This window comes from Canis lupus, chromosome 3 (assembly GCF_048164855.1).
Source record: "Canis lupus baileyi chromosome 3, mCanLup2.hap1, whole genome shotgun sequence".
In the NCBI taxonomy this organism is placed as follows: domain Eukaryota; kingdom Metazoa; phylum Chordata; class Mammalia; order Carnivora; family Canidae; genus Canis; species Canis lupus.
In genome coordinates this window covers 36,135,053-36,152,790 of record NC_132840.1, presented here as the reverse complement: position 1 = coordinate 36,152,790, position 17,738 = coordinate 36,135,053, and the positions used below count along the sequence as shown (strand labels likewise).

Sequence of the window (17,738 nt, the reverse complement as noted above, 5' to 3'; positions counted from 1 at the left end):
GGAGTGCAAGAGTGAGACCTCAACAGGAGGAAATGGAGCCTCATTCCGAAGGGCCTTAGAGGACTTGCTACCTAAACTAAAAAGTTTGGGAGACAATCTGAAATATTTAAAAGATGAGTGACATGATCAGGTTTGTGTAAAAAGGAAAGCAAAATTCCTACACAGTAAGTATTACAGAGTTTAACATAAAGCAGGCATTCAGTTAGTGGTACTATTATTAATACTGTAAAATGTACATAACAGTAACAAGAAGAATCATCACCTTATATCTTTGATAGTTGCTCGTTTCAGGGGGTCAACTTGCAGCATATGCATCAAGAGAGTGGCAACAGAACGATTGAGATATTCTGGGATATAAAAAACACCCCCTCGGATCTTCTTAAATAACGTAGGTACATGCTCATCATCAAATGGGAGGGTGCCACAAAGAAGGGCATACAAAATAACACCGCAGCTCCAGATATCAACTTCAGGACCTGCATACAATCTAAGAAACAAGATGACAACACAAACCTGAAATCCAAGTGCCACTTCTTCTCATTCACATATAACCTGTTTCTATATACACATGGTAGAGAATCGGTGTATACTGATTTGCAAGCCTTTAATAAAGTCCATGGCCACACCCCAACACTCAAGACTTGTTCTCCACAGAGAATTTGTTTCAGCAATTGCTACTCAAGTTTTCCTAGACAAAAGTATTTTATTTGTCACAAATTCACTGAACTTACTAATTGACTAAAAAAATATAAAACTTAACAATGGTTGATTTTTTTTATGGAAACATCAAAGCAAATGACCATAAACTTGAAAAAACAATACTATAACGTTTAGACTTAATCCTTTTACCACAAAACTACAAGAAAGAAAATGCATAAATATAATTTTTATGCCTTACATGCCTATTTCAAAGAGTATTTCAAACATTACAGTGCCTAACTAGTACTAGAGCAATCTCTTTGAAAGTATTTGTCTTGTATCACATTATCCTGAGTATGACTTTCATTTTAATCACTTGTTAGGTTAGCTCATGGGACTAAGATTAGCTTTGTTCCACATGACCCTATGCCTTGAATATTATTCTTTTTTTCTCTCACCTTTCTGCAGTTTTAAAATGTCCCTGATACCCCACTGACAAACTCAAACTTCGGTCTCAGATAACAAAGTGAATCTCTACAATTCCAATTAAAAGAATATAATCCATTTCAAAAAAATTGCTGTCTATCATTTACATCATTTGCTTGTACTTGTCCAAAACTCCTATACGTGCTCATTGCAATAATGCTTTTTCTTCATTTTCTCTCAGAAAATTGTTAATTTTCTAAATCAGACACTGGTCACTGAAAAGCTCCTGTTTACCACTGCCATCTTTATAAACATTTTTTAAATATACCGGTGAGTAAGTTCCAGCCTCTACTTATACAATGAATTACATGAAAAGACAATACTATCTCTGAAAAACCTCATTGTTCTAAAGACAAATCAAAGTAATACTCTATATAGTACTTTATAAAAGAATATGTAAATTATTATTTAAGGACTGTGTCTGGTAAGTAAATGATGACTCTAGCTTGAATTTAACAAATGCTTTCTTATTTGTACTTTTCCAAAATGAAAAAAAATCAAGATTGGTTTCAGTACATTTTTTTTTATGGAAGAACTCCTTAAATATACATAACAAAATCTAAACCAAATGTTTAAAAAATTGTTTAATATAACTATTCTCTCTTCAACAATGGAAAAATTAAAGGGACAATTTGTTCCTATTGTGTTAACAATCTCATTCTCTGAACAGAATATATTTTAATTAAATGTAATTAGACTGAATAAAAGATTATAAACAGCTTACTCTGCATGAATCTATTATTACCTGCCCGAGATGACTTCGGGTGCTGCATAATTCGGAGATCCACAACTAGTTCTCAGAAATTCACCATCTGACATCATATTAGACAAACCTGAAAATGAGAGCAATATTTACTTTGTGCTAGATGTTTTAAAAAGTAGATATAGATAAATGCATGGAAAAAAAAAGTCAATTCCTCAAAGTTCTAAATATATTATTTTATAATTATTTTTAAAAAGCAGTAGAAAGCACCTGAGACTAGAAAAAGACCATTTCAGAGTGCTTACATCCTGACCTGACAAAAAAAGATATAGCATATCATGTATGATTGGAATTAAATCCCTTTTCTAAATAAAAATGTTAATTCACTTGGGGCCCATGGGTGTCGGTTGAGCATCCAACTCTTGGTTTCGGTGTAGGTCATGATCTTGGGGTTGTGGGATTGAGTCTGATGTTGGGCTCCACGTGGAGTCTGCTTGGGATTCTCTCTCTCTCCTTCTCCTTCTGCCCTTCCCCTCCCTTATGCTCTAAAATAATCTTTTTTTAAAATGTTGATTCACTTGATATATATGAGGTTATTCTAAATTATATGAAGTTTTCCAAACATAAAAGCATCAAAATATTATTTACCCATTCCTACAGCTGAAAGAATGAAATAGAGACCATTACTTTTTATCCTATGCTTTCAAACCCTTTTTTAAAAAAAAATCCCTCGGATGCCTGGGTGGCTCAGGGGTTGAGCACCTGCCTTTGGCCCATGATCCTGGAGTCCCAGGATCAAGTCCCACATCAGGCTCCCTGCATGGAGCCTGCTTCTCTCTTTCCCTATGTCTCTGCCCCCGCCCCCCTCTCCTGCCTATGCCTCTCTCTCTCTCTCTTATGAGTAAATGAATAAAATCTTTTTTAAAAATCTCTAAGTAGAAATCAGAAAGGCTCCAGTTTATAATGATTTCCAAAAGTGGGATGCCAGGGTGGCTCAGTGGTTAAGCATCTGCCTTTGGCTCAGGTGGATCCTGGAGACCCGGGATCGAGTCCCACATCGGGCTCCCCACATGGAGCCTGCTTCTCCCCCTGCCTGTGTCTCCGCCTCTATCTGTCTTTCTCATGAATAAATAAAATCTTAAAAAAAAAAAAAAAAAAGATTTCCAAAAGTTTTTAATTTGGAAAGCTTTAATTCAACATAGAAAAAATAATCTGCAGAACCAAAATTCTAGTTAAACTACCATACTAGGGAGTTTTGCGATTTAGAGAAGGAAGAGAAATATAGTTTTTAAAGTCAAGGTATAGACAGAAACTTTAAATAAGCAATGCTGAACTCTGGCACCTTTCCATGGTTCTTTCTTTTTTTTTTTTTTTTTAAGATTTTATTTATTTATTCATAGAGACACAGCTAGAGAGAAAGGCAGAGACACAGGCAGAGGGAGAAGCAGGCACCATGCAGGGAGCCCAACGTGGGACTCGATCCCAGGTCTCCAGGATCACGCCCTGGGCCGCAGGCGGTGCTAAACCGCTGCGCCACTGGGGCTGCCCTATGGCTCCTTCTATAATCTCTCACTTCCTAATCCTTCTGCCAAACATCCTACTGTGGTACTCTTTCCAGATATATTTACTCTAGAAAGTGTTAGGTGCATTAAATTTACATTTTGTTTTTGGTTTGTTTTACTCCTGACAAAAACTCCTATTCTTTTTAGCAAACGATTAGATTTTACCCTAAAATCCACCAACACTCACCCTTGACCAAGTCAAAAAGACTGTAAGTCTTCAAAACTGCATGCAAATTTTCACGTACCTCTCTTTAATGCATTCATCAAGGAAAGTGCCCATATTTTCATTAGATTTTTAAAGGAGTTTGTAATCTCCACAAAAAAAAAAAAGTTAAGTTTTCCTTCAGGAGGAAATGCAGAGTAAATGGATTTACCTAGAATCTGGCCCGCTAAACTTCTCTAGAAGAATGTGCATTTTAAACAATGTGCTTAAATGAATAGAACAAGAACAAGCTAACATGGAGACTGTGCCACTAATCCCTTTTCATGGTACAGGATTTATAAAGTTGAAACTGCAAGTTCATGGTTCTTTAACAGTTGCTACTGACCCACTTGAAAAGGCAACTCGTACATTTCTGAACAATCATGGAGTTACATACCAAAATCAGCTATCTTGGCATTCATGTGAGCATCCAACAGCACATTCTCTGGTTTCAGGTCTCGATGAACCACCATATGCCTATGACAGTAATCCACAGCTGACAGAATCTGCTGAAAGAGTCGCCTTGCTTCCACCTCTTCAACCTAGCACATATAATAGAAGCTACACTAAGAATATTTGGGACATAGAGCAAGAGTTTTAGTTTCACAACAGCCCAAATGTAACTGAGCAAGCTAATTAGAATTAGGTTAGAATCCTCAACAAATCAGATAAACCAAAAACTTGCATTAGAGCTCAACGTGTCAATCAACAAGGCTCTTCTTTGCTGCTAATCAATTAGATTTAATTTTCAATTAATATTACTCACTGTGCACAATGTTTTAGGCAATCAACAAGTAAAACATAATGATAAGAACTCATGTGAAAGTGCTACAAAATGGAAATCATTGAAGCTTCAACATAATGTTATGGAACAGATTTTTCACTCTGAAAATCATGTTGGCAATTAAGTGGGACATGTTCCCTAAAATCAGTATTTTGAAAGGTGTATTTTTTTTTTTTTTAAGATGTTATTTACTTGAAGGCAGCCCAGGTGGCTCAGCAGTTTAGCGCCACCTTTGGCCCAGGGTGTGATCCTGGAGACCAGGGATCGAGTCCCGCATCGGGCTCCCTGCATGGGGCCTGCTTCTCCCTTTGCCTGTGTCTCTGCCTTTCTCTCTTGTGTGTCTCTCATGAAAAAATAAATAAAATCTTAAAAAAAAAAAAAAAAAGATTTTATTTACTTGAGAGACAGAGCAAGAGAGCAGGAGCAAAGGGAGTAGCAGAGGGAGAAGGAGAAACAGTCTCCCAACTGAGCAAGGAACCTGATGCAGGGCTCCATGCTGGGACCCCAGGATTATTATCTGAGCTAAAAGCAGATGCTTAACTGAATGAGCCATGGAGGTACCCCAAAATGTGTATTTCTTTTTAAGATTTTATTTTTAAGCAATATCTACAACACCTAAAGTAGGGCTCAAACTTATAACCCCAAGATCAAGGGTCACATGCTTCACCAACTGAACCTAACAGATACCCCTCAAAAGGTATATTTTTTAAGAAAGAAACTATGTCTAATATTCTGTATCTTTAGTTGGGTTTCATTACAGAAACAACTCTGACTTCGAAGAAACTTTGTGGTTTGCTATTTCCTACTATCCTTTTGTTTTGCTTTGTTTTTAGCTTAGGGTCTTACTGTGTGTACTAGACAGTAAGTTACTCACCCGTCCATGTTTACAGATGTAGTCAAATAATTCACCACCAGACACATATTCCATAACCATAAAAAAATCTGTTGGAGTGCTGATCACCTGGTATCTTTTTTGTAAATGAAAAAGATTTAAAAAGTTAGTTTAAAAAAAAATCAAGCTAGTATATTATTGCTACAATTTTATATTCCAACATTTTACAGTATTTTAAGATGGCAACAAATTATGTTATCAAAACAATCATAGAGCTATAAAGATAGCTTTACAAAATTCTCTGCTTTCTGAGGCTTATGGACTTTTCAGATTCTCCCTTTCATGTCGACAAATTCTTTGAAATTCTTCATTCTTCAAGAACTAAGGATTCATTTCTCCATTTAAACAATTTTTTTACACTCTATGGAAATCAGGTATCATATTTAAATACAAGTTAAAAATATCGTTAATGTTAAATGATACCACAAGAGATATAATCAGCAAAATGCAGAAAGTGGACAAATGACCTTTTCTTCACAAATATAATGTGAGAAAAGGAAAGATGAACCTATAGATTAATAGTAAATCAAGAGACATACTGATCTATTATAATGTAGAGATTTGTTCTGAAATTTTTAAAAGATTTATTTATTATACAGAGAGAGAGGGAGAGTGCATGTGCTCTGGAAGGAGAGACAGAGGGAGAGGGAACAAGAAAATCTCAAGCAGATTCCATGCTAAGCAAGAGCCCAACAGGGGGCTTGCTCTCATGACCTAGAGATCACGATCTGAGGGAAAACCGAGTTGGACGCTTAACCAACTGAGCCATCCAGGTGCCCCAAGACTTATTTTGATTCTGACTCCAACAAACCAACTATAAAAACCATTTATGGGGCAGCCCGGGTGGCTCAGTGGTTTAGCGCCACCTTCAGCCCAGGGACTGATCCTGGAGACCAGGGATTGAGTCCCACGTTGGGCTCCCTGCCTGGAGCCTGCTTCTCTCTCTGCCTGTGTCTCTGCCTCTCTTTCTCTTTCTCTCTCTCTCATGAATAAATAAAATCTTTTAAAAATTATTAAAGTCTAAATACTGACTGGATAGTTGACAATATTATTAATTACTTTAAATTTTTTAGGGGTGATAATGAAATGTGCTTGTGTTCTAAAATTTAAAAAGAGTCTATATACTATTTAGGGGGGCATCTGGGTGGCTCAGTCAGTTAAGTGTCTGCCTTCAGCTCAGGTCATGATCTCAGAGACCTGGGATCAGATCCCCATCATGCTCCCAGCTCAGTGAAGAGCCTGCTTCTCCCTCTCCTCCTCACTATTTCTGTTGCTGTTTCTCTCAAATAAATAAATAAACAAACAAACAAATAAATGAATAAAATCTTTAAAAAAATAAATTGTTAAAAAAAACATAAAATTTGGGACAGGAGAAGTGGGAAGAAACAGATAAACAATACACTGGCAACTGCTGAAGCCAAACAACAGATTCATGAGGCCTCATCACTTGACTTTCATATACATTAAAAACATTCCATAACGGGGCCCCTGGGTTGCAGTTAGGTGACGTGACCAATACCTGGTTTCAGCCCAGGTCATAATTTCAGGGTCCTGAGATGGAGCCCCACATCAGGTTCCATGCTCAGTGTGGAGTCTGCTTAAGACTCTACTCTCTCTCCTTCTGCATCCCCCCCCCTTGTGCTCTCTCTCATTCTCTCTCTCAAATAAATAAATCTTAAAAAAAGAAAATTCCATCGTAAAAAATTAAGCAGATGGATAGATGAATGTGTGTTTATTTTTTTAATCTACCTCTAGGCACTCAAAGCTGAGGCCATTGAAAAATAAGAATCTTAGTTCTATTTGAAAAAGAAATAGAAAAAAGAAAAAATTTTTCTTAAAAGACAGCTTCACCCCACATACCCAATTTTACCAAAGTTCTGAAAACAAGTTAAATACAATTATTAATGTTTTAATTGGAGGTTATATTTAACACACATAAATGAACAAGTGACTTCTCAAAATAGTTTGTTTATAAAGGATTATCTATAATCTGGTTGATTGTAAGCAATATCTAACTTACACTGAGTCACTATTTAAGGACACGAAGTATAGCTGCGCAGTTTTTACATGGCTTACAGGCACGCAGTTAAGGCACAAGCAGGAGCTGAAAAGCGGCACAGATGCCACCTGTTAGAAAGCATCAGAAGCAGGAGGCCCTTCTGGTTAATCAGTCTACCCAGAAGAGGTACCTTTTATTAATGTGCAAAAAAGCAAGTATGTGCTACATGGTGGTTCTGGTTATTATTAAAGAGAAAAGAAAAAATGGCCAGGTTGTTGGTGATATAACTACATACTATACATTTTAAAAAAAAGATACATCATGCATTTTTTACTTTTTTTGAAAAAAGTAAAATATTAAAGCTATAGTGTGAAAATGATTATAGAGTTCCAGGAGATAGATTTCTAATAGCAATCTTTTTAGTCTTTGGGGTGAAAAATGACAAGGTAACCCACGTTATATAAAATAAACTAATATAACTGAGGAATAAGGTTGAAATTACTTCAGATGAACTATAAGAAGGGAATTTCACCTGAGAACTCCAGAAGAAATGATTCTATAAAAGCAATCTTACCAGGCACTAAACTCTAATAGAAAAAATGAATAGTACAAAGCTGGAGCACCTATTGCCTCAACGTAGGCTAATCTGATTTGTTAACAGAATTCTCCATCACTTTTCTGCTTTGTTACATCTTTGGGGCATAGGAGAAAAAGTGATGAAATTCTAATAAATTTAGCTGCTGATTCTTCCAAGTATATCACAGGTCTTAAGTGGATATTGTTAAATTGAACTATTTCATGAAACCTCTAACTCCACAGTGGCCACTGTCCACATCAAAGGCCAATCTAGAGCAATGAAAACCACAACCACTGAGCACTTACAGTGTGCTATTTACTCTTTGTTGAAAACCTAATGTACTGCACTTGGTAAGATCAACAGCTCCTGTTTCTACTGGTGGAGCCTACAGTCTATTAAGAAAGACACACATTAGACAAGTATTCTTTTCAAAGCATGAGTCTGTTTCTTCAGTAGTCTCCTAATTGAAAATCTTCAGGGGGTTCCCACTGCTCTTAGGTCCTGAGTGAATCAGGCCCCCACCTGTGTCTATTGTCTCCTCTTTGATTCTCACCATTGCAATGCACTATTTCTTTCTTTCATTCATTCATTCGTTGTGCTGCACTTCCATCTGCCACAGCATCTTTGTATAAGCAGTTTCTGCTAATCTGAATCTCATACCTGACCTGTACTCGGCCCTTTAGCTCCTAGTCATCCTTTCTAGCTCCCCATAAAGGTCACTCCCTAAGTCCAGGTCAGTCCTTTTTGCTTGTCCCTTAGCTTCAGAGCATGTGCCTCAGTTTGTGATTATACAATGATTGAGTGTACACCTAACAAAGTATCTGTAACAAAGTAGGCATCTGAATATATAAATTACCACTCTTAAATAATGTGAACGGGGATCCCTGGGTGGTTCAGCAGTTTAGCGCCTGCCTTCAGTCCAGGGCATGATCCTGGAGTCCCAGGATCGAGTCCCATGTCAGGCTCCCTGCATGGAGCCTGCTTCTCCCTCTGCCTGTGTCTCTGCCTCTCTCTCTCTGTCTCTCATGAATAAATAAATAAAATCTTTAAAAAAAATAATAATGTGAACAGCTTGGAGCCAAAACTATAATAATTTGAAACAGAAATTATGGCAGTATTACAACAAAAATTCAAAGACTAAAATTTCAATTAAACAGAATGAGGCTAAGAAAAAGTAAACACGATTTTTAAAAGAAAAAAACTCTAAAGAGCGAGCTTCATATTGGGACTTAGGGAAAAAAGCCAATTCCAGGATTATGTTCTTAAGTCTAGCCAAGAAAGCCAAATTTTTGTGCCTTCCAAAATAATAATCACATTGAAGCACTATAAGAAATTCAATCATGGAATTCATACATTTCTTAATACAACAGAAAAGTAAATTTACGTGCTTTAGGAAAACTTTTCAGAAAAAAGTATTCCTAATTAAGCAAAAAAAAAATGTTAATATCCACAAAAACTTCAAGCATTCTCCAGCTAAGTTAAATGCATCTTTAGGCAATATTCATTTAAATAGCATATAGAACTCAGGAAAAAATCTTTCCAAAGTTAGACAAAAATTAATATTCATGAGTATAATTTTTTGATGCTTATATCTATAGAGATTTTTAATCCTATCTATATAGCTACATATACAGAATAATATTTTTATTTAGAAATCCATTATCAAAGAAATGTAGTCATTATCCTTGGTTCATGGCACCTGTCATTACTGGTCTTTGAGTGGCTTATTTTTATTTAATTACTATTTTTAACACTATAATAAGCACCTACAAACCCATCACCCAAACAAAAAGCCTAGGACTTCAACAATACCTTCCCATCTAACTCCAGAGTCATCTTCCACTTCCCACCATTTCCCCTCAGCCAAATTAGCCATCATTCTGAATCCTACTCCTGCATCTCCTGCTTTCTCTTTTATACATATATATGTGTGCATCCCACTGTCTTCAAGGCTAAAAATTAATATTCTTATGCATATTTTAATTTAATTGCTCTTAGCTTTAGAAAAAGATATCAGCAATTAAAAAAAAAAAAAAAGGGGGTGGGAGCACCTGGGTGGCTCAGTGGTTGAGCCTCTGCCTTTGGCTCAGGGCATGATCCCGGGTCCTGGAATTGAGTTCTGCATCAGGCTCCCAGTAGGGAGCCTACTTCTCCCTCTGCCTGTGTCTCTGCCTCTCTCTCTCTGAGTCTCTCATGAATAAATAAATAAAAATCTTTTTTAAAAAGGGGGGTATCAGGTGGGGTGCCTGGGTGGCTCAGTTAGTTAAGCATCTGACTGGATTTCAGCTCAGGTTATGATCTCAGGGTCCTGGGATAGAGTCCATGTTGGGCCCACTCCTTCCATTAAGGAATCTGCTTAAGGATTCTTTCTCTCCCTCTCCTCTGTGCCTCCTCCTACTTGCACACCCTCTCTCTTTCTCTAAAATAAATAAACCTTTAAAAAAATAAAAAATAAAAATAAAGAGTATCAGGCTACTTGTAGTATTTTGGGACCTGTTTTATTGAGATTGATCCACATTGTTGTGTTTGCTAGTTATTTGATGTGACCATTGTATAACATTTCATTGTATTTATTGATCTACTCTCCTGTTAATGGAGAGGCTATTTATTCATTGAGTTGATCACTAGAGGTTGTCTTCTCAATTTTGCTATTATAAATAACGCTGTTGTAAACATTCTTGCACATGGCAAGATTTTCTCTTTGATATACACCTGTGAGTGGAACTGCTGAGTCATACAGTTCACGTGAATGTCTGATTATAAGAGATAATGCCAACTATTTTCCAAAATGATTTTGGCAATGCTAAATCTTTAGAAAGTTTGTGGATTCATAAACTCTTCAACTCCTGCAAACACCAAACACGTTTCTCATGAAATGCTCACTCTTATCTTTTTGCCTATTTTTGTTAGGTTGATCATGCCATATTTATGCATGGATATACAGAATAAATTACTATCTTCTCTAACATTCTAGAATATAACATTATTAATATGCCTTGGTTATCAGCTTGATAAAAGTGTATGTTTACAATCAATTCACACTGAATTTGGCTTTCATTTCTTCGTAAATACATCTGTATGTATCTCTAAAACATAACAGCTTAAAAAATGGATGTGCATATACTCATGCAATACTATCATCATGCCAAAATTTGACAAATCATGAATGTCATCAAATATCCAATCAGGTTTCCTGATCAATTTATAATGCTTTTCTGGTTTTAATATTTTGGTTAAATTAGGGTTCAATTATAATCCATACATTGCAATTGATTAATATATCTCTTATCTTTCTTTTAATTTATAGGCTGCTCTTCTGTTTTTTTTTTTTTTTCTTGCTTTGTTTTGTTGAAGAAGTTGGTTGGCTTGTTCTGCAGAAGATTCCATGGTCTCATTTGGCTGATCCGGCTTTTATGGCAACATAATGCACGATCTATAGCACCCTGTTAGATCTGAAGATTAGATCAGATTTCATTTTGATTTTTATTTTCCTTTGAAAGACTAGATGGTGCTGCATACCTCCAGGTAAAGGCATATAATCTCTTTTTTGAAAAATTAGTAGCCATTGCTGATCAGATCCTCGATTTATTAATTCATGAGGAAATTTTAAAACTTGGCCAATTTGCATAGTCTAATAATATATTAGGATCTAAAGGAAATCCTCACTCAAAACCTCCTTCCTCAAAAACTCCACAGTCTCTAAAGTGCAGCCCATCAGATTACACACCCAATACACGACTTATACACCAATTACACGACTTTAACCTTTTTTTTGTTTAAGTCGTCGATCTAACTCTGCTCACTCCCTCTCATTCCAACTTAATGTCTTCCCCCCCCACTTTGTACATAATATCCACATGGATGATCTGTTGAATACATGGTGTCTTAATTTCCTTGACTTCCTCCTCTTGCACCACACAGCCACTCACTCCATGGTAATATACTATCAAAGACTAACTCTTCCAATTATGCACTGGATTCCTTCCCCAGACCTACTAAAGGATTTGGTTTCTACAATTAGCTCCTCTTTCTCCTATATCAGTCTCTCCATCTTGACCAAATCATCCCCTTTTGTGTACATTCTAGAATATCTTACATCTTAAAAAACAAACCCTGTTTAGACCCACATTCCCTCTCATTACCACTCCTATTTCTCTCTCCTTGCCTTTAAATAAAATTCCTGAATTGTGTATTGCTACTAACTCTGCCTCATCTTTTTTTTTTTTTTTAAGATTTTATTTATTTAGTCATGAGAGACATAGAGAGAGGTAGAGACATAGGCAGAGGGAGAAGCAGGCTCCCTGCAGGGAGCCTGATGTGGGACTCAATCCCAGGACCCTGGGATCACACCCCGAGCCAAAGGCAAATGCTCAAGTACTGAGCCACCCAGGCGTCCTTCTCTTTCATCTCAAATTCTCTAAGTCCCTCAAAACAAGATTTTGCCTTCACCATTACAATAAACTGGTCCTTTTCAAAGACACCAGCAACCTCTCACCTTGCCAAACCTAACGGATCAATTCTCAGTCACATCTTACTCAATATTCAGCAGAATAAGGGACAGTTAATAATCTCTCTTCAAGTATGTTCTTCACTTGGCTTCAAGTGAGTATCCTCCTGGTTTTCCTTTAACCTCATAACTATTCATTTTCATTCTCCTTTGCTGGTTCCTCTTCATCTTGGACATCTTAACATCATAGTGCCCTAGAGATCAATCCTTGGATTTCTTGTTTACCTTTACTCACATCCTTGGTGATTTCATTCAGTCTTGGGACTTTAAATATCTTAACTACCATCTATATGCTGATGACTTCCAAATGTCTACCTCACACCTGTCCCCTTAACTTTGGAGTCACATATTTAATAGCCTATTTATCTCTCTACTTAGATGTCTAATAAGCATCTCAACACCATAAAACCAAAAGCAAATTGATACCACCCTGCAACACTCCACACCTCTAGGTTCCTCCTATAAACTTCTCCATTTCACTTAATAGCAACTCCATTCTTTTATTTGCCCAAGCCAGATAACCTTGGAGTCAATCACTTCCTTCTCTCTTCTCACAACCTACATCTTATCTCTAAGTAAATGTTGTTTACCCTACCTCAAAAGTATATACAGAAGATGCTTACTTCTCAACACCCTCCAGACTATGCTCTATTCTAAGCCACCAACTCTTTTACCCAGAGTACTACAATTGACTCCTAATTGGTTTCCCTGCTTCAAGAGAAGTCAGGTCCTATCATACTTCTGACCAAAACTTTTTTTTTCTCCTTTTTTTTTTTAAAGATTTTTTTATTTACTTATTCATAAGACACACATAGAGAGAGTGGCAGAGACACAGGCAGAGAGAGGGAGAAGCAGGATCCATGCAGGGAGCCTGACATGGGATTTGATCCTGGGTCTCCAGGGTCATGCCCTGGGCTGAAGGTGGAGCTACCGCTGAGGAGTATTCTCCTCCAATACACTAGTTTTGGGCTGACCAAAACTTTCTAATGACTTCCCATCTTGCTCAGAGTAAAAGCCAAAGTTCTTACAATGGCCTATAATACCCTATATAATCTGGCTCCCCTTTATGTCTCTGTCCTCATTTTACACCAATTCCCTCTATATCACTCTGTTCCCTTGATCTCTGGCCCATATTTCCACTTCAGAGCCTTTATATTTACTGCTCCCCTAAAAAATGGGAATTTGTTATTTTCCTTCTCCAGAAAATCTGTATACCATATTCCCTCACCTTTTCACTAACTTACAATATATTTTACTAACAAAGGTTTTATTGTCTATCTTCTCAGCACTACCCCACTAGACACATAGACACACTCACACACAGAACCTCCATAATAGCAGAGATTTTGTTGTCATCTTTTAGTTTGCTGATGTATACCGAGTGTCTCAATGGTGCCATTTGCTAAATGAAGGGGTGAACAAGCTAGCTTTCTGGCCTTGTTTTCCTCCATTTCCCTACACATACCCTATGTATCAACTGAAGAAGACAGCTATTCCCAACACACCACATTCTTTACACTTTATTTTGCTTCTTGTTGTCCTCATAAAACCATCAGGACCTTGTTCAAATGTCACATCTTATACATGCTATAAGTAATTCGTAAATGCCTACTACAATACTAGGTGCTAGGGAGATAAAGATGATATTTGATATCTGTTTAGATCTAATGGGATTCTCAACTCAACCTGGCCAAAACAAGTATCCTTAATATCCTCCTGTACCTTAAAATGATTCTCCTCCATTCTTCCTATCTCAAAAAATATCATGATTATCACCATCTAGTTGCTCAAGCCAAAAGCCAAAATCCCAATTGCTCAGGCCAAAAAGATTCCTCAGCCACTTTCTTGTCCACAGTATCTCATTAGTTTTACCTACAAAATGTATATTGAATCCACTGATTTCTCTCCATCTAGACCAGTACTATCAAATAGAACTTTCTGCAGTGATAGAAATGTTTTATATAACCTCTGTCCAATATACTAGCCATTAGCGACACTCTGCTATTAAAAACTTGAAATGTGACTTGTGTGACCAGAGAATTAAATATTTTAATTAAATTTGTGCTACATGTGCTAATGGCTACCACACTGGACAGCACAAATCTAGATTATCACTTTGGTTAAAGCCACCATAATCATAATGTCTTAGCTGGACTATAGAGCAACAGCTTCCTAACTGGTCTGCTTCCACTTCTGCCCCCATACCCCATCATGTCACTAGATAGCTAAATCTTAATTATCTTTCAGGTCTTGAGCTCAAACTTTACCTCCTCAGTGAGGCCTTCTCCACAATTTCTTCCTTGCTAGTCACACCCTAAGACAGTACCTTTTATTCTCCTCAAAGCACTTATCACTGCCTAAAGTAATCCTATTAATTTGCTTACTCACTATCTACAACTGCTAGATAGCTCTAGAACATAAACTCCATAAAGGCAGAAAGCCTTGTCTTTCACTATCATATCCCCAGTGCTTAGAACAGTTCCTATTAGATAATAGGTGCATAACTCTTGCTTCTCAACAACCTGGTCTGCTGGGGGATACTAATGAAAACAAATGAGCAAGTGCAAAGTAATGTCAAGGGCTTCAGAAAGGCTGACTGTGGTACAGAGAAGATGATACCTCGGGCAGCCCCAGTGGCGCAGCGGTTTAGTGCCGCCTGCAGCTGGGGGTTTGATCCTGGGGACCCTGGATCAAGTCCCATGTTGGGCTCCCTGCATGAAGCCTGCTTCTCCCTCTGCCTCTCTCTCTCTCTGTGTCTCTATGAATAAATAAAATCTTTAAAGAATTAAAAAATTAAAAAAAAAAAAAGAGAAGATGATGCCTAACTCAGATTTAGGGAGTAAAGCAGGTTTTCTAGAGTTAACCAATCGTCTATAAAGGCTGAGATCTAAATGGCAAATTGGAATTGGAAGCCTAGGGGAAGGGAGGTGTGGCTAAAGTTTTCCAAACAGAAACAATAGCTGAAGGACAACAAGCAAAAGATGATAATGACAATAAAAGCAGAGACAGACTAAAGAGATATTTAGGGAAAAGAGCTGTAGAATGCAATAAATTAACAAATTTATTTGTTAGAAATGAAGGAAAAGGAATTAAAGATGATGCCCAAATCTTGGGCTTAGAAAATTGCATGAATGGCATTTTTGCCCCCCCCCTCAAAAAAAACCAAACAAACAAAAAAACAAAAAAACAGAACAGAAAGAAAAGTTTAGAAAAGAAAGAAAAGTTCAACTTAGTTTCAGATGATTCTATGACTTCACAATGGAAACATCCAATAAAGAGTTCAATAAATGCATTCAGGATTCAGGAGAAATAACTGGCCCAGAAATATAGTTTTGGAAATATTTAGCACAAAGATGACAAATGACAACCACGTAATAGATGGGGTCACCCAAAGTTGGTTCACTAACATTACACTAGCTCACAATGCTGAAATGCATCAATATTTAACGCCATGAAGATTAAAAAGGCCCATAAAAGAAAGGCTTAAGAGGAAAAAATGAAAAAGGAAAATTAGAAGACTGTGATGTTATAGAAACCCAGAGACTACAACATTTCAAGGTGGTAATGGTGAGCAACGTTAAAGAGCTGTCCAGAGGTTGAAGAAGATAAAAACTTTAAAAAGTAAACAGAGAAAACCAGCTCTACCAAATTAGAAAGTACTGATCTTTTGATTTGTTAAAGTGAAGTTCCCTAAGAACTATAGGGGGGAAGAAAAAACAAAGACGAAAATAAAATCAACAAATTCTAGTACATGGGAAAGTTTGGAGTTTCCTTTGAATCCTGTTTACTCCATTCAATTTTCTCCCAGTGGGATTTTACAATTTGAGTTAACAGAGAAATCATGCAATAAATACCCTACATTCTTGATTTTTGGTTTTCAAGCTTTCTTGGTAGAGAAACTAGAGGCCCATTCTGTAACAAGGGAACTATTCTTGGCAGTTAATCCAAGACTGTATAAAACAAACAAAACCACCAAAAGGATCAGGTCTCTCTCCCTGTTTAAATCACTAACACTCTTAGAGGCTATGTCAATAAGCTTGTTCTATAGCAAAGATACACGAGTGCTTTTTCTTTTTTTAATTCAGTCCGCAATTAAAGAGGCAATCTGGCTGAATGGATTAAGCTCAAGGCTGGAAGCCAGAAGCTTTAAAAATTAAATTCACCTCTGCTAATTACTTTCCAATCAACCCTGGGAACATTCTACATTTCTCTCACAAAATAGCAAATACTTAAATAATTCTAAGCCGGAATGAGATAATTAGCCAAACCAAAATTTAAAATTATAAATAATTATAAAAACGAAGGCAAGAAAACACTAGTAGATACGACATCAAAAATAAGTTTTTAAATCCTGACAGTTCCAACTGCTTACTAACAAAATCTGATTTGTGTTTGTGGTAACAGAACAGGAACTAGGACTCATACACTAAATGGGCAAAATTTCTCTGGGGTCTTTCAGGATTGGTATTCTAAAAGGGAAGAGGTCAAGGAATGAGGCAAATAAAGAGATCTCTCCCTTCACTCTCATTCTGGCATGTGATACTCTAATCTGGCCTCCCAGCTTTCTCCCTCCTCAAATAGGAAGTGGCTGCTCAGTAAGCAAGAGCAAAGAGATTTAACTTAGAAACCACTCGGTAACAAGAATAAAGTCGTTATTAACATGTAGTTGAAGTCAGATAAGACCTGTTTCAAGTAGGGGGAAAAGCAGTTAAGAATCATAAAAGTGGACCGAAATCAGCTTGTAGGTTGCCATCTCCTACTTTAGGCCAATGCTCATCAAACACCAGGCATTATACCAGTGCAAACACATCCCCATTTTAACATTAAGGAAACAAAGATTAGGAGAGATGAGTCACCAAGCTAGCAGGTGGTATTTTAATTCTTATGATAATCTTTAAAAACCTGCTTATTCTATACCTATTCTGGATCACCTAAAATGTAGGTCCTAAACAATAAGCTTGTAATCAATCACGTGCTGCTGTGTGATTTCAGAGACTTCATTTCTCATTTATGTTGATAAACAAGTGAACTTCACATGAAGATGAAAGGATACTGAAGCTCACTTTAGAATGCACTTCTCACCATAACAGTGTGAGAGCTGAGTCATCACTGCCACCCAACCGCACACCAAGCACCTCCAGAAAGCGCCTTCTTTGAACAGTTAGGCATATATTCATATGTTGGTAAGATACACCAAACAAACCAATTTGTAACAGTTCACTAACAATAAATGTAGCTAGTGCAAGTAAAGACTAAAGGCACATTCCCAAATCCAGCAATAATTGGATAATCCACTCATTTAAAGATTTCAAGAATGCTCCTGGGGAAAAAAAAGGGGGGGAGAGGGAAAAAAAAAAAAAGAAAAGAAAAAGAATGCTCCTATATTA

General features: G+C 36.9%; 1 protein-coding gene across 4 annotated transcripts in view; it reads right to left on the bottom strand.

Annotated features, from left to right (window-relative positions):
- Positions 1 to 17,738, bottom strand: part of PRKAA2 (protein kinase AMP-activated catalytic subunit alpha 2) — a 69,410-nt gene that overhangs the window by 20,845 nt on the left and 30,827 nt on the right. For all 4 annotated transcript variants that reach the window (XR_012028135.1, XR_012028136.1, XM_072820387.1 and 1 more), the window contains 4 exons: positions 5,251 to 5,344; positions 3,990 to 4,134; positions 1,871 to 1,958; positions 263 to 487 (listed from right to left, as the gene is read on the bottom strand). Coding sequence is in view for 2 of the 4 variants with exons in the window: in XM_072820387.1 (XP_072676488.1) it covers positions 263 to 487; positions 1,871 to 1,958; positions 3,990 to 4,134; positions 5,251 to 5,344 (552 nt within the window). In the remaining 2 variants the exon portion in view is untranslated. The remainder of the gene's footprint in view (positions 1 to 262; positions 488 to 1,870; positions 1,959 to 3,989; positions 4,135 to 5,250; positions 5,345 to 17,738) is intronic.